General features: G+C 51.9%; 2 protein-coding genes across 2 annotated transcripts in view; both read left to right on the plus strand.

Moving 5' to 3' along the window:
- Positions 1–12,364, plus strand: part of MACF1 (microtubule actin crosslinking factor 1) — a 135,701-nt gene extending 123,337 nt beyond the window's left edge. Inside the window, exons 85-93 of the mRNA XM_062509220.1 lie at positions 89–206; positions 893–1,056; positions 2,110–2,272; positions 2,368–2,522; positions 2,757–2,831; positions 5,453–5,570; positions 6,905–7,116; positions 9,475–9,598; positions 10,693–12,364. Of these exons, the coding sequence (XP_062365204.1) occupies positions 89–206; positions 893–1,056; positions 2,110–2,272; positions 2,368–2,522; positions 2,757–2,831; positions 5,453–5,570; positions 6,905–7,116; positions 9,475–9,598; positions 10,693–10,949 (1,386 nt within the window). The 3' untranslated portion in view covers positions 10,950–12,364. The remainder of the gene's footprint in view (positions 1–88; positions 207–892; positions 1,057–2,109; positions 2,273–2,367; positions 2,523–2,756; positions 2,832–5,452; positions 5,571–6,904; positions 7,117–9,474; positions 9,599–10,692) is intronic.
- A 649-nt stretch (positions 12,365–13,013) lies between these two features.
- On the plus strand, positions 13,014–24,497 carry LOC134053707 (bone morphogenetic protein 8B-like). Its single transcript, XM_062508851.1, has 7 exons — positions 13,014–13,608; positions 19,392–19,584; positions 20,609–20,757; positions 21,346–21,540; positions 22,129–22,208; positions 22,527–22,637; positions 24,348–24,497. The coding sequence occupies exons 1-7, from the start codon at positions 13,014–13,016 to the stop codon at positions 24,495–24,497; spliced, it is 1,473 nt and encodes a 490-aa protein (XP_062364835.1).
- The last annotated feature ends 538 nt before the right edge of the window (positions 24,498–25,035 follow it).

A 25,035-nucleotide genomic window follows, 5' to 3' on the forward strand; every position in this document is an offset into this window, starting at 1 on the left:
ACAGGCCTGGCATGTCCCTTGTGAGGGCTGGAAAGCAAAAAATGGTGACATTGCATAAGGGGTTTTTTTATCCTTTTTGTGTTTTCAGTCCTTTATGGAGGAGATGACACGGAAACAGCCGGATGTGGATCGGGTGACAAAAACTTACAAAAGAAAAGCAACTGAGCCTCCCCATGGACCCTTCATCGACAAGTCCCGCAGCAACAGTGAGTCTGCTTTTGGTCTTAGGATGGCAGGAAATGAAATTCCTAGGAAGCTAATTAGCTGTGATTATCAATTAATAAGGCATCCTGCACTAACAGCCACCAGGAAGGCGGCTGAGCCTTGTCAGGAGGGGAGAATCCAGGTGGCATTTCCCAAAACTGTGCTGGGTGTGCTGTTCCCAGGCCAGCACTGCTTCTTCTCTTCTCTTCTCTTCTCTTCTCTTCTCTTCTCTTCTCTTCTCTTCTCTTCTCTTCTCTTCTCTTCTCTTCTCTTCTCTTCTCTTCTCTTCTCTTCTCTTCTCTTCTCTTCTCTTCTCTTCTCTTCTCTTCTCTTCTCTTCTCTTCTCTTCTCTCCTCTCCTCTCCTCTCCTCTCCTCTCCTCTCCTCTCCTCTCCAGTTGCTTTGGGGCAAAGTTTTTTTGGTCTTTTTATGTGGTTTCTTGAAGCCAGAATCCAGTGTGAATTCCTGAGTGCTGGGGGATGTCTGTCTGTCACCCTGTCCTCCTACCTGGGCACGCTGCATCCCTTGGGACAGCAGCCAGCAAGGCCAAAGGAGGTTTTCTTTCCCAAAAAAAACCAAACCAAAACAAAACAAACAAAAAAAAAAAAGCAAAAAAAAATTTCACTGCTGCTCTTCACTCGCTGCACCCCTGAACAGCACCTCCAACAACTTCTCTCCCTTTTTTCCAGGGAAATCCTTGGGGCAGGCTGCTCCCCCCAGCATGCCCATTATCTCCCAGTCAGAAACGAAGAATCCCAGGATAAACCAGCTCTCAGCACGCTGGCAGCAGGTCTGGCTGCTGGCCCTGGAGAGGCAGAGGAAGCTCAATGATGCCCTGGACAGGCTGGAGGAGGTAACAGCCCCTGGCTGCTCTGGGCAGCAGCTGGGATTTCATCCCCAGAGAGTTGCAAGAAGCATTTTAAATGAGTGCTGCCCCAGCTCTTGCAGACAGTTCCTGCTGCCTTTCCAGAAATCAAATATTCCTAAAATATTAAGGCTAAAACCCCTTTGGTAATTAAGTAATTAACTGCACATTAACCAGCTTTGTGCTGCTGTATTTGGTATCTGTAGAGTTAATGACAGCCAGGCCCTGCTTTCCTCCTAGTAATTAGTTTAACAATTACTGTCTCTATTTTATCCAACCATCTAATGTCATTTTTGTTTTTATTTATGCTTTACAAAGCAGCTATGCCCAGAAGTGAGTGGTTTTTTTGTTTTTTGTTGCTTTTGCTGTAGGTCAGTTCAGTTCCTTCGTATTCATGTTTTTGCTTTGTTGCTTTTCACCCCAAGAATGTTTAGAGAGAGACCAAAAAAAAAAAAAAAACCTTAAAATTGTTGTCTTACCTTGGTGTGAGCTGCTTGAGCTGTGGGGGTCATGGGGGTCTTTTTGGGGTGGCGAGATAAGAAAGGTGTTTAAATTGGAGGGTCTGAGGCTGGGACTTGTAGAGCTGGAAGATGAGAAAGGAATCCCTTCTTGGCTGCTCAGAGGGAAGGGGAGAGGGGAGATCCATGATGCTGGCAGTGGGAATTCCTCCCTGGCAAGTGCCTGGGGTGAGGAAGCATCCCCAGAAGGCTGAGCAGAGGGGGTGTGTGTCTGTCTGTGTGCCCGTAGCTGATCTTCCCTGCCTGTGTGTCCCCACAGCAGCCTGGGGGATGCTGCATCCTGAGCTCCTGGGATGCACAATCCATGTGCTGGCTGTCAGCTCCGCTGTGTGTCCTGTGCTGGGAATTCAGTTTGGGCAGCCCCTCACTGGGAATTGTCTGGAGAAATCCAGATAAACCTTCCAAGGCGGGCGGGCAGGGAGCGGTAGCACCAGGAGCTCACCCAAAGAGGGTTTGGGGTGGTTCTGTGGGTGCTGCTTCTTTGAGATTTCCCTCACTGACTCTCCTTGGGTTTTCCTTCCAGTTGAAAGAGTTTGCAAACTTTGACTTTGATGTCTGGAGGAAGAAGTACATGCGCTGGATGAACCACAAGAAATCCCGGGTCATGGATTTCTTCCGGCGCATCGACAAGGACCAGGACGGGAAAATCACCCGGCAGGAGTTCATCGACGGCATCCTGGCTTCCAGTGAGTCCCTGGAACCAGCCTGGAAAACAACCTTGCTGCTCCTGCATCATCCTGATTGAGGAGCTTATCCTTTCCTCACTTCCTTCTCCTTCCAGAATTCCCCACCACGAAGCTGGAGATGACAGCGGTGGCCGATATCTTTGACCGCGACGGTGACGGCTACATTGACTACTATGAGTTTGTGGCTGCCCTCCATCCCAACAAGGATGCCTACAGACCCACCACTGATGCTGACAAAATCGAGGATGAGGTGAAGCACCAAAAAACAAGGGGTGCTCAGCAGGTTCAGGCTGCGGGTTGGCAGTGGGGAAGAGAAAAATTAGATTAAAAGGGGGTTTTGGTGGTGCTGAGCTGAATTAATTGGTTGGAACTGAGCGTGTTTTAGAAGGAAAAGCTGTTTGGGGCTGTTTTATCTGAGCAGTGGTTTGTACTGGGGGATACTCCCAAAATCCTGGTTCCTCACCTCTCGTGTTGGTGGTGACAGGTCACCAGGCAAGTGGCCCAGTGCAAGTGTGCCAAGAGATTCCAAGTGGAGCAGATCGGCGAGAACAAATACCGGGTAAGGCAGAGGGTGATGGAAACCTCCCCAAATCCTGCTCCCCCTTCCCAGTGAGGGAGGGGGGGATCACCCAGGGGGTGCCCAGCTTGGCACGGGGCGGGGGGGACCCGGGGTGAGGCAGAGACCTCATCCCCTGGCACTGGAGGAAGTGGCTGGGATGTGTTTTCCCAGCTCCATCCTCGGCCCCAGGGCGTTCCCTGAACTGGGAGAACATAAAAGTGTCCCTGTTCTGGGGCAGGCAGCCCGGGGGCCCTGTGAAATGCTGCATTCACTCAGCTGGAGCCGCCCTTGAAGTTCCCCTCCTGGATGAGTGTACCTTACGCCTGTGTTTTTCTTAGCTGGCTCCCGAAGAAGGGAGAATAATTTCCTGACAGAATCTCTTTGTAACGAGCTGCTGTTTATGTTTCAAACCCTTCACAAGGTGAAGTGGAGGCAGAATTCCCACTTTGCTGCCCCAGCTGGGTTTGGGGTTGATGCTCCAGCTGGGAGGAGCTGATCCTCCTCCAGCAGCACCAGCCCCAAGCCCCCAGACCTTCCCCTTCCCCCCAAATAGCCCAAACCCCCCCCAGATTTCTAACTCCTGCAGTTAACAGATTTCATTATTATTGCACTGTTAATCCCATAAATGTTTTTCTTGTTTTTCTTTCCCCTCCTCTTCCTCTGGACTTTCCTCCCCTCTCCCCATTCCCTCTCCCTCCATAGTTCTTCCTCGGCAATCAGGTACAGTTTACCTTGTGGTGCTGTCTCTCACCTCTGGAATTTTTTTAACCATCATAGCTCTGTGTGTTGTGATGCTGCTCTGTCCTGTGGTGCTGTGGGAGGATGTGATCTGGGAGCACTGCTCAGCAGAGCCTGGTACAGAGTGCCACCCCCCAAAAAAAAAAGAAAAAAAGGATTGGGCAGAAAAAAAATGAAAAAATTCAATGGAAAAAGTAGGATTTGGCAAAATTTTTCTCTCTGGGTTCCTCTCCTGGATATGTTGGGGCATCATGGCACTGGGACACAGATGGATGTGTTCTCCTGAGGGGCACAGCCAGCCCAGGGGGTACAACCTGCACCAGGCTCGGGGTGGGTTTGGACTGCAATCACCATGGAATGAGAGCGCTGAGCAATCCTGTAGGACAACTAAACCCTCATCCCTGCTACTCCCACTGAGTAACTCCTCACTGGGGCAAGGCTCCCCTCCCAGAACCTGCATGTATCATGAGAGTGTCCTGACCTGAGATAAGCCCAGCCCCCTTTTGAACAGGGCTGGAGCACCCTGTGTCCCTCTGATGTCCCCACTGCCTCTGCCCAGATAAAAAAAGCTTCTTTTTCACATGTAGTGATGGTGCCTACAAAAAAGGTGCCCCTAAAGGTGCCCAGAATGAAACAAACTTGGATGTTGGAAGTGGATGAGTCCTGGGAGCTCTGGCTTTAATTTAGGAAGTGATTATAGAAATGTTTTCAACAAAAACTGAAAAATAATGAAAATTGATTCATCCCTGGGGCTGGCTCTTGAACGACACCTCATGTAGAGCCCGGAGAGAGGGAAAAAGTTTCCCTGATCCCTTCCCTGCCTCTGAGCACAGTGACAGCTCTTCAACTGAGACAAGGACAGCTTGGTAGGACCCTGGAGCAGGGAGATCCCCCAATGGTCCAGGTCCCATATCCCTGCGGGTCAGAGATGTCACCTTCTGCCCTGACCCATCCCAGTCACTTTGCACTCTCTGTTTTCATTGAATCTCTTATTTTTTGCATCTCCACCCACAGAAAATGTTCCTGTTTGGGTTTCCCTCCCACACACACTTTTTTTTTTTAATCATTCTGGAGAGGGTCTTGCTTCCAAAACCTGGTTCTCATCCCAGCAGGTGCTCTGCAGACCTGGATGCAGATCTGCCACATCCAAGCCAGACTCTCCATGTCCCTCCCAATCCTGGCAGGCACCCAGGAGCCTGGGCTTGGGTGTCCAGGAGATTTAGGGGACCTTTATAAACACATGCTTTTGATCTGGGGTGCACTTTTTTGATATCACAGGCATTTCAAACCACTAATGAACATCGCAATCACTAATCAACATTGCTGGGGATTCTTGCCTGGATTCCCATCACTCTGCACTCATCCAAACATCCTCACTGGGTGATTGCTGCAGCAGGGGCTTTGTGGCTGGTGGGGTCAAGTCTGAGGCTCAGGGGAGTCCCTGGATTTCAGACTTGGTGGTGATCAGTGGTGTCTGGCTCAGCTTGTCCTGCTGAATCAGCTGGCTCCTTCCCACGTGGGCTGCACCAGGAGGGTCAGGGCATTGCCAGCCTCTGTTTCCTTCACAAAAAAAGAAAAAAAAAATATAAAAGAGATACAGTTCTGGCTAAGAAAACCCATCCAACCCCCAAATCCTAAAATTGCTTGCTCTAAAAAGATATCTTTAAAACGAAAGGGTTTTGGCTGATTGCATCATCTACAAACCAGGCAGGAAAACTCCTCATCAATTGGTATTCCCTTGAATAAATCCCAGAAGCACCTGTCTGGACAAGCCTTAAAACTGTGAAGCAGGTGGATGAAAGCCTTTGGTGCAGCCTGGGGAGGGAAGGAGCCACATTCCCCTGGCTGTTCCCTTTTCCCTGACCTTTTCCTTGGCCCCACAGTTCGGCGATTCCCAGCAGCTGCGGCTGGTCCGTATCCTGCGGAGCACGGTCATGGTCCGTGTGGGTGGAGGATGGATGGCCCTGGATGAGTTCTTAGTGAAGAACGACCCGTGTAGAGGTAAGGCTTGATGCAATCAGAGTCTTCCCACCCACCCAGGGGAGTTTGGATGCAGTGGCTGGGTGACCAGCGTGGGTCATTATCCAGATGGGCAGGAGCTGGAGAAAACAGATCCAAAGCAAACCAAGAACTTGGAATCACCAGATCTGGTGATGTTGCAGCAAACCTGGCAGCGTTTATCCAGGGAGAGAGGGAAGGGTTGTGTTCCCTTTAGTTTTAAGACCTCAGCAAGTGGAGCTGAGGTCATCTCCTTCACAAATCCTTGAGATTTGACAGTGATCAGAACCACTGGGCTGGACAAGATCCATGACCAGGGGGACAAAGCAGGATTAGCCAGGGGCTGGCCAGGACTGGAGCGTGTTTTGGAGAGTGTTCCACGTTTCCCTGGGGGTCTCTGGGATGTTAATTGCTTTGGATATGTCTTGTTCAAGCTGCTGCATTCCGTGCTCCGGCTGCCCGACGGCTGTTGCTGAAAGCAGCATGATTTACAGCGAGCTCCAGGGAGAGCCTTCAGGGTTTTCCTGCTCCTCCTCCTGCTCCTTCACGCTTTGCAACAGATGTTTTGCAGCGCTGACATCGAGGTTGTTTCTATCCCTTGGTTATCTCAGCGTGGTTCTTCCCTCCTGCAATTGCTTTCTTGGCTTTCTGGTCCATAATCCGTCGGCTCCGGAATTCCTCCGGTGTCCTGTAAGGCTCGGTGCATGCCCTCTCTCTCTGAAACCCCCTGAGCATGAAGCACTCTGACACACCTCAGCTGGCCCAGGAGCTGAAGCCCACAGACCTTCTCCCTGCTTGGTTACCCCTTGCCTGTGGAAGGGAGACCCTCCAGCTCTTTGAGGTGTTGGGATGAAAGTTTCGAAAAGTCGGTTTTCAGTGGCTGCTTGGAAAAGTTGGGAAGGTGGTTTTCTCTCCTCTCTCCCCAAAAAATGTGTGGAGAGCTGCTCAGAGCTGTGGGAGAGCAGAATCTCTCAGATTCTCAAGAACCTCAACCCTTCAAAGCTGCTTTTGCTATTTTAAAGCCACGTTAAAGATCAGATTGGCCACTGTTGTGACACGCTGAGTTTCAAGGCCATTGGGATGCTTTTCCACAAGAGAGGAACACAACATCCAGTGTGAATTCCTGGCTCTGGGGCAGCTTTTAATCAGCCACTTTCTCAAAGAGCTGATCCGTGGCGGGAGGTGGTTTTAAGGCAGAGCAGCAGAACCAGGGTGGCTTCGCTGCCCTCGGAGATGGGCGAGTGGGAGATACCCAAGGAAGCTGCTCCCAGCCCTGCAGCCTCTCCTGGAGGATGTTGGATCCCTCCAAAGCTGAATTCTCCTCTCTCCCCTTCCAGCACGAGGACGGACCAACCTGGAGCTGCGGGAGAAGTTCATCCTGCCCGAAGGAGCCTCACAGGGAATGACCCCGTTCCGGTCACGGGGACGGAGATCCAAACCTTCCTCCAGGGCAGCTTCCCCAACACGATCCAGCTCCAGTGCCAGCCAGAGCAACCACAGCTGCGCCTCCATGCCCTCCTCCCCAGCCACTCCAGCCAGCGGAGCCAAGGTGGGCACCAGGGCTGTGAAGCTTTCCCTTCCCTTTACACACCACTGGTCTCCAAAATCCAGCTGAGGAGCTGCAAGTGTAGGGAGGAGGAAGGTTGGGGTTTGGGGGATTGAGGAAGGTTCTAAAAGGTGCTCACTGGTGTCCAGGTGGGCTGGAGGGTGGCATGCTGCAGGACAGGTTTCCAGGTTTCCAGCCCAGATTTGGATCCCTGTGGCTCCACAGGAGAGTCCCCAGCGCTCGCCGTGCAGCCAAAGGCTCCTGGTGCCCGAGGCTGGGCTGTGGTGTCAGGAGGAAGCCATCACCCCTCATCTCTCCTTCCCCACCATGTCATTATTTCATCACCTTTTGGGTTTTTTCCCTTTATTTTAATGTACGTAATCCCTGTTTGGTTCTCGCTCCATTTTAGTGCCGTTTCCCTCCCCATTTTCCGGATACTCCCCCCATTTCTCTTGTTTTATTTTTTTTTTTTTTTTTTTACCACTCATCCCACCTCTCCCCCCCCCCCCCCCTCCCTTCCTTGGCTTTTCCATTTCACAGACTGCACATCACTTCTCCCGATGTTATGACAAACCCTGGTTGATAAACAGTAAAGCGAGCACCCCCCTGAGGGGATTCGATTATTCCGACTTCCAGCTCCCGAGCGCCGAGGTAGAGTATGGTCTGCCAGCCCCGAGGAGCTGCTGCCAGGCTGGAGTGCCCCTGGCACGGAGTCATCCCACTCCCCTGCCTGCTCTTAACGCTTTCCTCATGGTAGAGCAGCGCTTGTAGCACCGCTAACGCTCCGACTCTTGGCGTTTTTCATGGGTCTCCAACTCGGATTAAAATTTAAATATCGGCTTCAGAGCGAAGTAATTCTTTCAGTTCACCTTCACCCGCTTCCAAACTGCTTTAATCCTCTCGTGCTTTGAAAAATATATTAATTTTCCGAGCTTTATTGGAAAGGGGCCGTGTTTGGCTTCCCAAAAATTGAAATCCAGGAGCCGAGTTGAGACTTGAAAATCAGCTACAGCGCATGCACCGTAACCACGCCGCCCCAGTTTTATGGAGAGCTTGTGTTTCTCACCGTGTTGAAGCACGTCTGGTGTGTCCAGCCACTGCCTTGATGCTCCCAGGAGGATGAATTTGGGCTCAGACTTTGGTTTCCCTAAAGTTTTCAGCCTCCTCGTGGACTTTTCCTGCCCTTGTGAGTGGGTGGTGAGAAGCACTGGGTAGATCCTGGTGGTTCACCGCGCTGGTGAGGTAACTGTGTCCTGCTCAGTGGTGCTTCCATGTGCAAAATTGATCAATTTGATTCACCAGGAGGTCAGGAGCACTTTTCCTAAATGCCCCGAATTGATGCTTGCTGCCTATTTTAAAATAGGATCAAGGATGAGAATTGAAATCTCTGATGATGACAATGGTACATCGAAAATCACGTTTTAATGGACTTTGATTCCCTCCGCTGCCCCTCTCCCCCTGCAGCTCCAGTTTCATCACATTCCAGCATTTCTGAGGTTCCCAAAAATCACAAAACCGCAGAGGATGGAGGAAAACCCCTCCAGCTGTTGCTTTAAAGCTCTGTGGGAAATACCCTCTGGGGCCTGCGTCCATCTCTCCAGGGATGCAGCCCCCCTGAAACCCCCAGTACTGGGGACACCACAGGCAGGCTTTTCCTGCAGCCCCAAACCCAGAGCTTTGGATGGTGAGCAGGAATTGGAGCTGCCTTTTTCAGCTGGATCCAGGTGCCCTCACCCTGCTGGCACCTTCCCCTTGGCTTCCTGCAGCAGCAGTGAGAGCAGAGTTGCCTGTTGTGCTGCTTCACCCCACACCAGCTGCACTTCCAACATCTCAAAGGTCGGGAAAGGCATCGTTTGAGGGTGCAGCCAGAGCTGATCTGCTGTGCTTTGTGTCCCTGTTCATCACGTTTCCAATTTGGCTGCCTCAGGAGCGGTGTGTCCCTGCACCTCTCCCCCCACTATGGGTTGTGCTACTCAAGATTCCGAATTGGGCTTGACTTTCCAAAATGCTCCTGAGCTGCTTGGATGCTAAAATCCCTATTTTTCCATATTGCACATTCCTTTTGTGGAGGTTTCAAGCCCAGCTGGTGCTGTCTCTTAACAGCTTTGCCTGGAATTTTCTTTTTCCCAACAAATTCCCTTTCAGCAGCTCCCAAACTCCCCATTCCCCTCCAAATTTTCAGGATTTGGGCTTTTCCTTTATTTTAAGAACTGAAACAGCAACTTGTGCCCTCCCTGACCATTGAGATGGGGGTTTCTTAAATGCCCAGATTTTTACTGGGGATCTGATGTGGGGTGTGATGTGGGGCTGTCACGGTGCAGGTGACAGCTGAAGGATGTCCTGTGTGTGCTTCCTCCCAAGGTGACCCCCTCAGCAGGCAGCAAGCTGAAGCGCCCCACCTTCCACTCCAGCCGCACCTCGCTGGCTGGGGACACCAGTAACAGCTCCTCACCAGTCTCAACAGGTGCCAAAACCACTCGGGCAGGTGAGTGAAGGGAAAAGATGGAAAAACTCCCCCCCCCCCCCCCCCCCCGGCGCAGTGGAGAAAATACAGAATATTTGAGGGATGGGCAGTAGGGGAGGAGATGCTGGCACAGCTCTGCACTCCCAAGGGATTACTGAAATTTGGGAAGGAATCAACCCTGATGTTGAACCTCCCCTCTCAGGGGTGCTGGTGGAAGCAGCCACAGTGGAGTTGGGGATTTTGGTGTTGATCCAGGGATGGGGAAGCGATGCTTGGAACAGAGGCTGGACGGTGATAAAGGAATAAAGTAGGCATTTATTAAAAGGCCTTTAAAGTATACACCTTGGGCAGTACAAGAGCTCAGTCATGGCTGTACCCAAGATGGACCCTGGGTCATGAGTTTTCACACTTTTAAAAGTTTTGGTCCATTTCCATATTGGGGTTAATTGTCCAATTGCAGCTTCAGATTATGAAGTCCCATCCTCCTCAATTTGCTGTTCTTTGCACTTTTTGGGGCTGAAGCTGCAGCGGTGTCCTTGGTTCTGGGCCTGGAAAAGGATTGTTTTGTCTGACTGAGCTGTGAGGAGAACTTGATAATACGAGGTTCGGAGTTAATATTAATGCAGTTCAGAATCTGAAAAATATAAACCTAAAAATTGAAGTGATGCCTGGAAGAACTGGAACAGAGGCTAGACAGAGTTAAGAGGAATAAAATGGATATTTATTGAGGGGCCTTCAAAGGTGACACCCTGGCAGTGCCACTGCCTGGATGGCTTCAAGATGGAATCAGAGGAGAGCTTGGTCAAGAGATCTCACATTTTTATAGGTTTGATTCCACTTGCATACAGAGGTCAACTGTCCAATTAATAGCCTCAAATCATGATGTTTCATCCTCCTTGCTTGCCCCCCCTCCTCTTTTCACATTTATACTCAGACCCTGAGGTTTGAAGAAACTCTCCTCAAGTCCCCAGCTGGAATAGAACTATTCTGTCTTCACCCACCCAAACACAACAACAAAAACTTCAGGCATCAAAAGCACCCGGGAGAAAGATCAAACCTTCCTCCTCACAGCTTCGTGAGCTTTTTTTTTTTTTTTTTTTTTTTTTTTTTTGCAGATCCTAAAAAAGCAGCCAGTCGCCCCACGAGCCGTGCCGGGAGCCGCACGGGGAGCAGGGCCAGCAGCCGGAGGGGCAGCGACGCCTCCGACTTCGACCTGCTGGAAACTCAGTCGGCTTGTTCGGATACCTCGGAGAGCAGCACGGCTGGAGGGCAGAGCTCACGCCGGGGAACCGCTGCCAAACCTTCCAAAATCCCCACCATGTCCAAGAAAACGCCCACTGCCACCCCAAAAACTCCAGGTCCTAAAAGATAATACTGTACACCAGCCACCTTTCCTGAGAGAGAGAGAGAGAGAGAGAGAGATGGGGTTAAAAAAAACAAAAAAACAACAACAACAAAAAAAAAAAAACAACAACAACCCGACAAACCCACCCAACCTGTGTCCAGTTTTTAACCCGTACATTGGATGTATATTTATTCTAAATGGGAGAAACTATATTGTTAAAAGTGTAAAAGAGAAGTTGTGTTATGAAGCTGCCTTATTTGGTTTTTTTTTTTTGTTTTGGTTCTTGGTTTTTTTGGGTTTTTTTTTTTCTTTTTTGTAAGTTACTATTTTCATGTGAATATTTATGTAGATAAAAAAAAAAATTGCCTCTCGGTGACCCCTGTTTAGAGAGGGGCCTGGAAAACTGAAACGTGGGAGAGAAAGAAAAAAAAAATCAAGAAAAAGATTTAAAAAAAGGAAGCAAAAAAAAAAAAAAGGTCAAGATGTGAAAGTGTAAAGAAAAACTAAAATATAAATAGGATTTCTGCGCGGTGCAGGGTGTGAACCTGCTTTATCTTTTAGGATTGTTTCCTAAATGCATCTTTATAAACTTAACTTGCTGTCTCAGCAAGGTAAATTATATTTAAAAGCAAAGACCTGAATCCTGCAGTGTTCAAGGAACTCTCTTTTTGTAAATCACAGATACCTCAACCAGAGAAACATGAGGTGAGGGGACTTGGGGCTTATGTTTCCAATTTTTTTTAAAGCTATGTGGTTTTACCTGAAGAAAGCGGAGTTTGACTTTAATAAAATTTGCACACACTACAGCAAAGGCCGTGACAATTTTGCTGTCTTGAAAATACTGTCCTGACAACTTTTGTTTTTAATGAACAAACCAAGGGTGAGGGGTTTGAGGAGGGGCTTCACTTGCAGGTCTGGATCACTCCCTTAGAGGTGGTGGGCCCTCCAAAATCAAGGATTCTTCTGGATCCACGGCTTAACCAGCCTGCCCCGAGGCGTTCCTTACACAATCACTGTTTTATCTACATCTCTTTGTTTCCTATTTATTATTTAACTGGTCATTCCACTTCCAGCCAGGCTGAGATTGATGTGAACTCTGCTCCTAGGAGAAATCTGGACTTACACGCACAGTTGCTTGTCCTTGAAATGAGTCTCACCAGCACACTCGCTGCAAGTCCTGTCTCGCTTTTGTACGCTCCTTTTTCTTTGTAATAAAATCCAACTGACCAAGTGACCAGGAGACGGGCCGGGGGCGAGGGCTCTCCACAGCTCCTGTATTTATTAAATATTGTTCCTCTCCGGCTCTGACCGTGTTGCTGTGTGATTCTCTCAATTGGTTTCAAATTGAGGCAAAACTGAAGCTCTACCAATGAATTGTTTAAAAACCAGGCACATTTTTTGTATTAAAATTGCTTGCGGTAATAAATGATCTTGCCTCCTGCTTTATTCCCCAGTGTTAGCTTTGTAAGGATGAGCTGGAGCTGGTTATCCCATGTGGGAAGGTAGTGGTTGTGGAAGTTTTGGGGTGTTTGCACGCAGGTTTTCTTGTGGGATGGAGCAGGGAACCACCCAGCCCCAAAACTAAATGGTCCAGGTGGGTGGGTGAGGCTGGTGAGGGTGCTCAGTGGGGTGGGGAGGTGGGTGCTTGTGAGGGGAAGGGATGCAAGGGGGTGTCCAAGAATTTGGGTGCCCTTGTGGGTGGGTGAGTATTCGTGGATTTGGGTGCCAGGGAAGGTGGGTGCCCCTGGGTTTGGTTTTCCACACGGGTGAGTATCCCCAGGTGTGGATGCTCACGGATTTCGGTGCCAGGGAGGGTGGTGCCTCTGGGTTTGGGTTCTCACAAGAGAAGGGCTTCCCTCCTTAGAAGTGGGTGCCCATGGGATAAGCATCCCTAATTAGGAATGGATCTCCATGGATTTGTTCTCTGACAAGCAGGACCATCTCTAGAGATGTGTGCCCATGATTTTGGGCGTGAGTGAGGATGGGAGCACAAGGGTTTGGATGACTACGAGGATAAGCATCCCTAGGGATGGTTTCCCATGAATTTGGGTCTCTGCGGCTTTGAGCACCCGTCGCTCCTCGTGCCCAGCGATGCTCCCCATGCCCCGGAGCCTCCGGGCGGGGACAGCCGGGACGTCCCGGGGCCGGGGCGGTGCCGCTGGAGGGACCATCCCTTTCCCGAGCCCCGCCGGGGCGGGCCGGGACCGGAGCCGGGGCCGTGCCGGTGCCCGGGGCCGCACCGCACCGGGGCGGGCGGGGGGTCCCGGCGGTGCCATGGGGCCGGGGCACGGGGCGGGCGGGGGGCGGCGTGGGGCAGTGGCTCTGCTCTGGGTGGCGGCCGTGCTGTGCCAGCTGGGCAGCGGCAGCGTCCTCCGCCGCCGGCTCCACTCCGCCGGGGTCCCGCAGAGGCGGCTGAGCGGCGGCGAGCGGCGGGATGTGCAGCGGGAGATCCTGGCTGTGCTGGGGCTGCCCGGCCGACCCCGGCCCCGCTCCCCCACCCGAGCCCCCGCCGCCGCCGCGCCGCTCTTCATGCTCGATCTGTACCACGCCGTGGCCGGCGAGGAGGAGGAGGAGGGCGAGGAAGCGGCGGTGTCGCGCCCGGTGCTCACCGGGCTCAGCACGCAGAGCCCCCCTCCCGGCAGCGTCGTGAGCCGAGCAGACACCGTGGTCAGCCTCGTCAATATGGGTGAGAGCCGCTGTGGAGCACCGGGAGCACCGCGGGACACCGGGATGTGCGGGGCATGGGGAGCACCGCGGGACACCGGGATGTGCGGGGCATGGGGAGCACCGCGGGACACCGGGATGTGCGGGGCATGGGGAGGACCGGAGCGCACAAGGGAGTACCAGGATGTGCGGGCAGGATCTCGGTGGCTTTGGCAGGACCGGGGGTCACCGGGACTATCGGAGCACACCGAGGCTCACCGAGGGTACCGGGAGGTGATACCGGGACGTGCGGGCAGGATCCCGGAGGTTTTGACAGGACCGGGGGGATCGGAGCGCACCGGAGCGAGCGGAGCTTGTGGAGGCACGGGAGCGCACGGGGACGATCCGGGCGGGTTGGGCAGGACCTGGGGGGACCGGGGGGACAAAAGCAGACAGGAGTGGACGGGCAGGACAGCGCGGAGCCGGGAAGGCACCGAGGGGACACCAGGGGACACCAGGGGACACCAGGGGACAGCGGCCGGCGGGACGGGCACACGGGGCTGAGCTGACCCCAGCCCGAATTCCGGGTCTGTGATTGTGGTACCGACAGCTCCGAGCATCCCTCGGCCCTGGGGTGGTTTCTCAGGGCGTTCTTGCTCAGATAAGGAACTTTTCTCAAGTTTAGCTCAATAACGGGGAGAGCAGCGGTGATGGACGCGGGTTCTGGGTGAAAGTGGCCGGGAAGAATCCCCGTTTAAAAAGGGGAAATGGAGAAGGGGAATGTCCTGAAGCAAGGGGGAGCTGAGGGACGCTCGCCCACCCTGCTCTCCCCTTTTTCGGTGGGCACAAGGTGGGGCTCAGGACAGGCAGGAACAGCAGCTCTGGTGCCAGCAGCAGGGTGACCCTCGATGGGACACTGAATCAGCTCCAAATAAAATCCTCGAGGCTGTTAATTATTGCTGGAATCCTGTCCAGCTGGTTACCAGGCTCCAGCTCCAGCATCCATCGTATTTCCAGGCAGCTGCTGGAGCAGCAGTAGAGATGTTCCCAGTAGCAGAGGGGCCACAAATACTCGGGAAGGGATGAGTCCTCTCCCAGAGCAGACACTGGGGTGGCCTGAACCCAGTAGGATTTGCAGACCAGGAGTTGGGATACGGAGCTTTCCCCTGCCACTGCTCATTGCTTCAAGAGATTCCCAAAATGCAAAGTCTCCCGCAACCTTTGAGGATGGGGAGAATCTCTATTTGGAGATTGGAGGCAGGGAGGGGGATCTTCACCCTTGGGATGAGGTTTTGGCAAGGGACGGGCTGTAGAGGTGTCTCCCACTCATTCCTACGCTCCTGTACCACGTGTGGGTGTGAGGAGTCTCCCTGGGACAGACTCAGGTGCTTGGGGTGCCCACAGGTGCAGGAACCCAACTCCCCTCCAGAGTCCTGAGGGAAATGGTGGAGCTCGTCATCCTGGGAAAGCTCAGAGTGATGGTGACAAAAACTGAAGCACCAAATCCCCCCTGCACTTGGGACAACACCCAAGAACCAAAACGGGCTTTGAAATGGTCAGGTTTGATGGGATGCTCAGGGGAGAGTGGGATGCTCAAGGATGCTCAGGGAAGTGCCACTGCTGGTACAGGGGTGCAGACACAGGGGCACTGCTCCCCTTCCCAGTGCTCCTGGAGTAGCCAAGAGAGTTGGGGAGCACAGCTCCAGCCTTCAATTTGAATGGCTTTGATTTCTGCAGCTTCATCAGCCCCTTCATGTTAATTAAATAAGGGTTTTCTTGTGGGAGAAGGCCAGCTCTCATTTGCATACATAATTAGCTGCACAATTATCCAGATGGGACATGCAAATTGGGTAAAGTCTGTGCCCCATTGGGCACCTGGACTTCTTTGCTTGCAGCCACCCCTCTGTGTGAGCCGGGCCGGAGCGCAGCTCCCGACAGCACACCTTGTTCCTGGGAAGGGGGAATGACAAACCTCCCTGGAGCACAAACATGGCCCAGTTTGGGGGGCAGGGGCAGCCAGAGCACCCCCAGTTGTGTTTTGTGATCCACCCATCCCATCTCTTTTGTTCCTCCCAGAGTGAGGATAAAGCCTGACCTGTGCTATTTCTGTGCCCTCGCTGGGCACCCAGACGTGTTGTTGGGGTTTTAAGCAGGGTGAGGGGGGGCTTTGGGATTTCTTCTCAGCTGTGAGTCGTGGATATGGGCAAGGTGCAATTGTGGAGCAGAGATTCGTGATGAGGAGGGGTTGAGGGCACTCACAGCATTCCCACAGCACACACCTCCCCCCTTTCCCTCCTGGCATCCATGGCTCCTGCATTATTGGAAGATGTCCCTGCCCATGGCAAAGGGTTGGAATTAGATGAACTTTGAGGTGCCTTCCAACCCAAAGCAGTCTGTGATTCCATGTGGCTGGACTCCCCTGTGGCTCTTTGGGATGAAGCTGTGCCCACAGCCAAACATCTTCCTGGAAAATCCAGGGAGCACTGGAGAGGAATGCAGGACACCTCGGCAAAAACAGCCACAGCACCCCAGGCACTTCAGGGAGCCCTAAATGTGGGGTGGGAGCTCAGAGCAGCCTCTTTAATTGGATTTTATGAGTTGGGATGTACTGCCCCACTCCACACTCTAAGTTCATCACCCACTGCCCTTGCCCCCACACAATTACCACTGAAATCCAGCTGCTGTCAGCAGCTGACTCAGGATTTTCCCACCCCTGGCTTCATTTTGCAGCCATTTGAGCCTCTTCTTCTGGGCATCCACCCCAGGGCAGCCTGTGCCGAGGTGCCAGTGCTCTGGATGGACCCTCTGTGTGTTGTAATGGGAAAAGCTTCCCAAATAAATCCCTGGGATCCACCTGTGACACGGTGCTCCCAGATGGAGGTGCATGTAAGGAAGGAGCCAAGGCTGTGTCCCAGCCAAAAGTAGCTGGACTGGGGGTGCCCAGAGCCAAGCCCTGTGTCCTGCAGCCCCAGCACTCATTCCAGGAGGATGAAGGAAACACCCATGAGGCAAACTGAGAGTCTGGATATGTTGGGATAACTCCTAAATCCCTCCCCACTTCACAAAGCCTCCAGAGCTTATTTTTTCCTGCTAGCTAGTGAACGACAGCATCTTCCCTGCATCTCCTTTAAACCTATTTTAGGACCCAGAGCACTTGATGTGGTTGAATATCCTGGCATTTGCTTTTAATTTGGTGTCTGAAATGATCGTGGGGACCCACTGGGAGCAGCCAGGACTGGTAATTACGACTGATGCACAGTTTATAGAAGCCCAGCAAGTGCACAATGAAAAACGTGCAGCTAAGAATAACCTGGGGAGCAGGAGGAAGGGTGGGATCTGGGAAGAGATCTGGGAATGCTCAGGGACTGGGAGACACCAGGAGGCTCAGCTGAGATGGAGCTGGGCATCCCCTGCCAGGGGAACGGCGACAAAGTTGTTTATATTGGTGCATAATCGTTTTTATACAATTTTTTGGGGGGTGATGGGAGCACAGAGGGGACATTCAGCTTCAGGGGGAAGATGCAGCAGCTCCCCGGGATGATGCCAAAGGAGGGGGGAAGGAGAGCAGAGCACTTGGGTTGGGCTTTTTTAGTGCGTCTCCTCTGCAATCCGGATCATCCACCCACAGATAATTGAGGGTTGGTGGTGTGGCTGAGTCAACCCAAATCGGGGGCAGGTTCCCAGGCACCCTGGGCTCCCCAAACCAGCTGGGGGGGCACCTCCAGAACACCCCCAGCAGCATCTGAGCAGCCACAGCTCTGCAGGGCTCTCATTTCACAACTGTTTTTATTTTAGAAGCAAACACAGAGATGTTGAGCCCTCTCCAAGCTGCTGTGGCACAGAAGGGGAAGCTTCTCCCTCGGTCCTCCCCCTCTAAAGGGGTTCCCTTTTTTTTCTCCCTGAAGAAGCAGAGAATTCAGAGATTCCTCTCACAGTTCCACCCCAAACACAGACAGATTGCTGTCAGATCCAGCTTATTTAGTTCATCAAGGAGCTCGGCTAATTGCAGCCCCTTTAGCATTTCTCTGACTGCCAAGGTGACCCTGGGCTCCCCTCCCACCAAATCTCTTCCTCTGCCTTCATTCCTAGACCCCTCCATCACCTCCACATCTACAAGAAGTTTCATAAAAAATTTTAGCAGAGGCTTTCATTAATCTCTAGGGATGAAAATCACCTTTTTGGCTTTTTTTTTTTTTTTAAACTGGTGTGGGGTCTCTGTGACCTCCTTGGTTCTGACAAAAAAATCCCTCTGCCCATCTCTGGGTGAGGGTCCAGCCAAAGGTTTTGGAGCAAAAAGTGACCAAAAACATCCAAGGGGACACAACTCTGTACCTGAATGTCCCCTGGACCAACCATGAGACACCCACTGGGGGTTTACCAGTGCTACAAAACCAGAGTTGACTCCTCTGCTTGTGTTTTGGGGGGGAAATTTAAGAATTTTGCGAGCTCCAAGAGGCCTCGGCAGCTTTGGCAGAACCAATAATCCAGGAGAATAAAACCAGAGGGTCTGGGGGGACAGGGGTTGGGTTAGGTCCCCACAGCATCCTCATCCCACAGCTGGCAGCCGCCCCGCCGGAGCAGGAAGCGTTCTCCGCATCCGCCCTCCCTGCCTGGCCCTGAGCTTTTTTTATAACACAACTTGTGGTGAGGCCAGGAGCTGGATGGAATGTGGGATTTACTAAAAAAAAAAAAAAAAAAAAAAAAAAAAAAAAAAGGGGGGGTCAAAAAAAGGGAAAAATAAAAATTAAAAAAAAAAAAGGAAATAATATCTTGTGGGTTATTAAGTAAAATCTCGCCGTCGGATTGGGAGGGATGCGCTGCTCCCCTCTGTATTAATGGAAATGGCAAGATTAAATTTGGAATATTTCCCCCCCCCCCCATCCCTCGGAACTGGTTAAAAAAATGTATTTAAAATGTTTATTTTTTTATTTAGTTAATTATTTGGTTTAGTTTTAAAAGTAAGCGCCAGGTCAAATGGGTTACGTTGCTTTTGTGCCTGAAGCAGGAGAAGCTTTAGTCACATTGAATCATATTTAATCACAAACTTTAATTATACTTAGACTAGGAAGATTGGGATATTTTTGAAGAACAATTTGAAGCAAATAATTGCACATTAGCAAAACTGTGGGGGCTGCATTACCATAGAGAAAAGAAGGTTTATTCTTGAGAGACGAACAAAATAAAATCAGATTTTTCCTGTTCCAGTGTGATGGATAAATAAGGAGTTTTCAGGAAAAAGGGAGGGGTTTTTTTACAGAGCAATGACCTGATAATCCTCCCCGCAAATCCCCAAAAACACACAACCTGAAAATCTTTACTTGTGGATAAATTTTGACTTGTGGACAAATCTTTTGGACCTGTGATGGCCCAGATGAGCCCTGGGCTTGCCTGCAGCAGGAAAAGTTTGGAAAACTCAAATTCCTGCTCCAGTTGCTCCTGCTGACCCCCAAATATCTCTTTTTTTTATGTGTGTGTTTTTCACCTTTTAATGAAGCACAAAAAGCTGCAGCCCCTAAAGCACGGCACGGTCTCTGTGCTGCTCCCATAGCCAGCATTTGTTCTTTGAATTCTAATTGAAATTATTTTAACTTTAATTAATAATAAAGGAAGAGGGCTGGGAGGGGAAGCTGATGGGTTTACAGCAAAATAAATCACAGGAATAGGAGAGGCTGCATCTCCATACAAACTCTCAGGAGATGGAAATTTCCAACCAAGGGCGAGCGGCTCAGAACCAGCAGCTTTGTCCTCAAAATCCATGTGGTGGGGCTGAGTGGGGAGGTTCCAGGCTTGGATCAGCCATCCCTGACCCCTTTTTTTGCTCCTCAGTGGAGCAGGACCGGGACCTGTTCTCACCCAAACCCTACTGGAAGGAGTTCAGGTTCGACCTGACCCAGGTGCCAGCGGGAGAGGCCGTGACGGCCGCAGAGTTCCGCATCTACAAATCCCGGGGTGTCCTCAGCCACGGCAACAGCAGCCTCCACATCAGCATCTACGAGGTGGCTGGCCAGCATTCCAACAGGTGACAGGCTGGGAACGGCTGGAAGAGGGGTGGGAATGAGGATGAGGGGGGTGGGAATGGGGATGGAGGTGGTGGGAGTGGGTGTGGCATGAAGAAGATGGGTGTGGGATGATGGGGATGGGATTAGGGATGGGGATGGGGATCAGGATGAAGATGATGGGGTGAAGAAGATGGAAAGGGTGTGGGAGTGAAGAAGGTGGGAATGGGAATGGGAATGGGAATGGGAATGGGAATGGGAATGGGAATGGGAATGGGAATGAAGATGATGGGAGTGGGGGTGAGAATGCAGGGGATGGGGATAGGGATGAAGATGATTGGGGGTGGGAATGGAGATCAAGATGAAGATGATGGAGTTGGGAAAAGTGTGTGGGATTGAAGATGATGGGAATGGGGGTGAGAATGCAGGGGATGGGGACGGAGATGAAGAGGGTGGGGATGGGAAAGGAGTGGGAATGAAAATGTGAATGGGTAAGGGAATGAAGAAGATGGGAATGGAAACAAGGTTGATGGGGATACGGATAGGTACAGGAATGAAAATGGGAATGGGGATGATGATGTCAGGAATGGGGGATGAAGATTTCAAGAATGGGTGTGTGTACAGGAATGAAGATGAATGGGAATGGGAATGGGAATGGGAATGGAACTGAAAAAGAGGAGAATGGCAGTGGGAATGAGGTGATGGGGATGGAAATGAAGATGATGGGGATGGGAACTGGGATGAAGATGGTGAGGACCAAGGCAGGTATGGGGAGCAGCTCCAGGTTTTCCCTTCCCACCCCACCCCAGCCGTGTCCGGCTGCTCCCACACTTTCCCACAGGGCAGTGCCACACCCTGGCATTTCCACCTGGGTGGGGAGGGAGCTTTTCCCAGGACAGCTCCCCACGGTGTCCGGCACAGCCGGTGGCACCGAGAGCCGGGATCTGTCCGGACACAGCTCCGAGGAGTCATTTCCATTAATTATCCTCCCTGCTGGAGCCCTTTGGGTGCTGTTACTCACCTGCTCCTTTCCCCCTGCTTCTGTAGGGAATCTGACCTGTTCCTGCTGGATGTGCAGGACCTGCGTGCTGGGACAGAGGGCTGGCTGGTGTTTGATGTCACGGCCGCCAGCAACCACTGGTCAATGGATCAGAAATACAACCTGGGGCTGAGGCTCTATGTGGAGACTGATGATGGTGAGTCTGCCCGACCTGCCTGCGGTGTTTGGGGCCAAATTCCCAGGAACTGGAGTCCTCTCAGTGCCGTGGGATGTGGTGGTGGGGGGGTTGATCTCAGTGCAATTTTAAATTTCCAGCTGTGATGAGTGCCAGCAGTCTGGGCTTGCAGCTTCTGATGGCATGGATTGTAATTAACCCCATTAACACTTAATGAACTCCTTAGCTGGAGGGATCCTCTGTGTGTGTGGCAGAGGATTAACCCTCTTTTCCCCATGGAATTAAATCTGCTCCAGCAGTGCCTTTCCCAGGTGGGAAGGCACACAAAGAGCAGATCCTCTTCCATGGCAGGAGGAATCCCAACCAGGAACGCCCCATCCATTCCTTTCCCTCCACAGGGGCAAAGGGGAAATTTGGTTTTAATCCCTAAATAATCCCATGTGACCACTTTTTATAACAAGATCCTCAGGGGGCTCCAACCCCTTGGGATGCCAAAACCACAGCTCCTGCTGCAAAATCCCTTTTTTTTTTTTTTTTTTTTTTTAATCTCTGCTTTAACCAAATGAATTCTATTTGAGGACAAACCCTCCCATGGTCCTGTCCCCACAGGGCACAGCGTGGATCCAGGATCAGCCGGGCTCCTGGGGCGCCGGGGACCCCGTTCCAAGCAACCCTTCATGGTGACATTTTTCCGAGCCAGCCCCAGCCCTGCCCGTGTCACACGAGCAGCCAAATCCCCCAGGAGGAAGCAGCCCAAGAAATCCAACGACCTCCCGCACCCAAACAAGCTCCCGGGAATTTTTGGTAAGGTATTTTTTCTGGAGGAGGAGGGAGCCCTATGGAAAACACGAGGCTCTGCTCGTCAGTACCTTGAAATCCCAATTTTTGGCCCAAGCAAAAAAGTTCTGAGGTTTTAGGATTGGAGGTTTTTGCAGTTTGGGAGGTGAAGAGAGGGTTTGGGTTGGATGCCCTCAAGGAAATGGTGTTTTGTGAGTGTTTCAGAATTACTGAATATTGGAATTTTTGCCTCATTGCCTTCACTTTTGGAGCCCTGGGAAGATGTCACAGCTCCAGAAAACTCAGGCAGGAGGGGAGCAGGAAGGCCCTGAAACCACTGAGTTTGGGAAACCCTCAAAATGAGCCAAGCTGGGGTTTAACCCTTCCAAGGCTGAATTCCTTCATCCTAATATTGGAATATCAATTTATAGGCCAGTCTGGAGCCACCTTTCCCTTTGTGAAGCAACAAAGGCTCCTCTCCTTTGGCTCTCCGGGGCTAATCCCAATCCCAGGGGCTGTGTCCATCTTCTGGGGGGGGGGGGGGGGGGATGACTGCAGGGGAAGGGTGGGATGGAGGATTCCAGGGCTGAAATTGCCTGTCCCCTTTCCCCACAGATGATGTCCATGTCACAGATGGGCGGCAGGCCTGCCGGCGCCACGAGCTCTACGTCAGCTTCCAGGACCTCGGCTGGCTGGTACTTGTCTGCTGGGAGAAGTAAATGACAAAAATTATTCCATTCCCCCCACTCTGGGTTCCCTCCCAGGCTGGATTTTCCTGCCCGTGAAACCATCCCAGGAGATGGGAAGGCAAACATGAACTGCCACAACCCCAAACCCCACCGGTGACCCCGAACAACTCATGGCTCAGCCCAAAAAATCAAAATAAACCCTTGCTGCTGGCAGAGGGAGGAGGTGGCTGAGTTGTTTGTGCAGGTGGGGAATGGATGAGGGGGCACAGAAGGGTGAAGCCCTCGATGTAATCCCTTTTTTTTTTTTTTTTTTTGTGTGTGCAGGACTGGGTGATTGCTCCACAGGGATACTCAGCTTACTACTGCGAGGGGGAGTGTGCATTCCCACTGGACTCCTGCATGAATGCCACCAACCACGCCATCCTGCAGTCCCTGGTCAGTGCAGCCCACCAGGGCAGCCCTGGAAGGACACTCAGGGTCCTGGGGAGCAGTCAGAGCCTGGCAGGTCCTGAAGAAGAACTGGGATTTTGGGATGAGCTTTGAGGGTGTTTAGGCAGGAGGATGCAGTTGGGCTCCTGATTGAAATAAAGAGTAAGTGGGTATGTGCACATCTGGGTGGGTTCATGCCCATCTGGAAGGGTCCTCGTATATCCGGAAGGGTCCTCACACATCTGGAAGGGTCCTCACACATCTGGATGGCTGCTCACAGGCTGGCCCCCACCACAGGCTCGCAGGAGGTTCCAATATGGAATTTCAAGGTATTCATGGAGAAACCCAGAGCGAGGGCACCAAGCTCTGTCCCTCACCCTCAACCAGAAGGGTACAACAGCAGGATTTTGTAATTCCAGAGCTCCCTCAACTCTTGATTTCCTGACTCACACAATCCTGTTCCAGTTTCACAGCAGCTCGGGTAAAACTGATGATTTCTCACAGCTTAATGGTTCCTCTCCCCTGACACCAAGCTGGGGAGCAGAGACAAGCCCAGGGCACACCAGAGCCCCCCTGCTCTTCCCAAAAAAGTCTCGGTGTCATCCCTGCATCCTCCACCCCAGCTGTTTCCAAGAGTTTATCCACAGCCCCGGCACCCAAAAGTTGGGCTCAGCATATTCTGAGCAAGAAAACTTTAATGCCTTGGTGTTTTTGGGGTTGTTTTTTTTTTTTTTTTTTTTTTTTTCCTTTTTCCCAAACCCACCCCACATCCCAGCCAGTGCTTTAATTTCTGGAATTTCCTGCCCTGTGAGTGTTTGGTTTCCCAATGGCAGAGCCAGCGCGGCTCCGGTGCTCGCTGTTAATTACAGGGAGCGCCGAGCCCTCGGCCCAGCCTTTGAAGGTGTTTAATTTTGACATTAACAAAGCTTCCAGGACCCATCTGGGGGCTGGGAACCATCCTGGCAGAAGCAGGGAGGAACTTTCCCCCCCCTCTACACCCACCCATCACCCCTAAACCCAGCGCTGTTCCCAAAACGGAGCGGTTGGGGCAGGATGTGAATCACCTGGATCTGGCCCTTCTGGGAAGAGCCAGGGCAAAGGCAGCTGTGGGGCTGTGCCAGCCACAGCCTGAGCTGCAAATAGCAGGGTTTGGACAGCAAAAACACCGGACTTCCGAGCTGGAAGAGCTCGGCTGCCCCGGCCATAAATTAATTGCACATGTCAGGGCAGCCAGCGAGGGCTCTGTGTGTCCTGTGAGGCTCCCTCCGGCTGCTGCCCTGGGATAAAGTGTGTCCTGAGCAGGAAAAAATCATCCCAAAACTCAGTCATGTTCACAGAGGTGTTATGGACTTTAGGTTTGAAGTTTGGGGTGGAGAATCTCTGTTGGAACAACACCCAGTGCCCCCCCGCCCGCAGCGGAGCCTGACTCGTGCTGCGCTGATTTATGGGGGGTTTTTTTAGTCATTTGTCTATTTTTGTGAGAAAAAGGGCCCTGAAATCCCAAATTAATGAAGGGGCTGCCTGGCCCACGCAGTGCCATGAGCCCTGATCCAATATAAACCGCAGCAGGGACTGCCTGGAGTTTAGAATAAATATTTTTGCAAAAAGATGGAAATAATCCCCCCATTCACCCAGGGTTTTTTGGTCGGTTTGACGCTTTTTTCTGTTGCCTGGAGCCACGTTTGCTGGCACTGACAGGCTCCATCCATCCCCCAGGTCCACCTGATGAAGCCTGAGGCTGTCCCCAAGGCGTGCTGTGCCCCCACCAAGCTCAGTGCCACCTCTGTCCTCTACTATGACAGCAACAACAACGTCATCCTCAAGAAGCACCGGAACATGGTGGTGAAATCCTGCGGCTGCCACTGATGGACAGGTCCCATTCCCACTCCTGGATATTCCATACCCGCTCCTGGATATCCCATTCCCACCCCTAAGTGTCCCATTCCCACCCCTGGGTGTCCCATCCCCATCCCTGGATATCCCATCCCCACCCCTGGATATCCCATTCCCACTCCTGGATATCCCATCCCCACCCCTGGATATCCCATTCCCACTCCTGGATATCCCATCCTCACCTCTGGATGTCCCATTCCCACCCCTGGATATCCCTTCCCCACCCCTGGATATCCCATTCCCACCCCTGGATATCCCATCCCCACCCCTGGATATCCCATCCCCACCCCTGGATATCCCATTCCCACTCCTGGATATCCCATTCCCATCCCTGGATATCTCATTCCCACCCCTGGGTGTCCTCTCACAGAGAAATGTGACCCTGGGTTTCTGCTGCATGCATGGAAGAGGAGCTTTGCAGGCTGCATCAGAGCAAAATCCATTAATAATAAAAATAAAAACCAAAAATAAGCCCCTCCCACCCCTTTCTAGATGTAAATAATATAAAACT

The sequence above is a fragment of the Cinclus cinclus genome, chromosome 26, assembly GCF_963662255.1.
Source record: "Cinclus cinclus chromosome 26, bCinCin1.1, whole genome shotgun sequence".
NCBI classification, from domain to species: Eukaryota; Metazoa; Chordata; class Aves; order Passeriformes; family Cinclidae; genus Cinclus; species Cinclus cinclus.

Coding starts and splice junctions, on each gene's coding strand:
- LOC134053707 (XM_062508851.1), top strand. CDS start 13,014: ATGCTCCCCATGCCCCGGAGCCTCCGGGCGGGGACAGCCGGGACGTCC. Junction 19,585..20,608: donor GCTGGCCAGCATTCCAACAG/GTGACAGGCTGG, acceptor CTGCTTCTGTAG/GGAATCTGACCTGTTCCTGC. Junction 22,209..22,526: donor TCCAGGACCTCGGCTGGCTG/GTACTTGTCTGC, acceptor TTGTGTGTGCAG/GACTGGGTGATTGCTCCACA.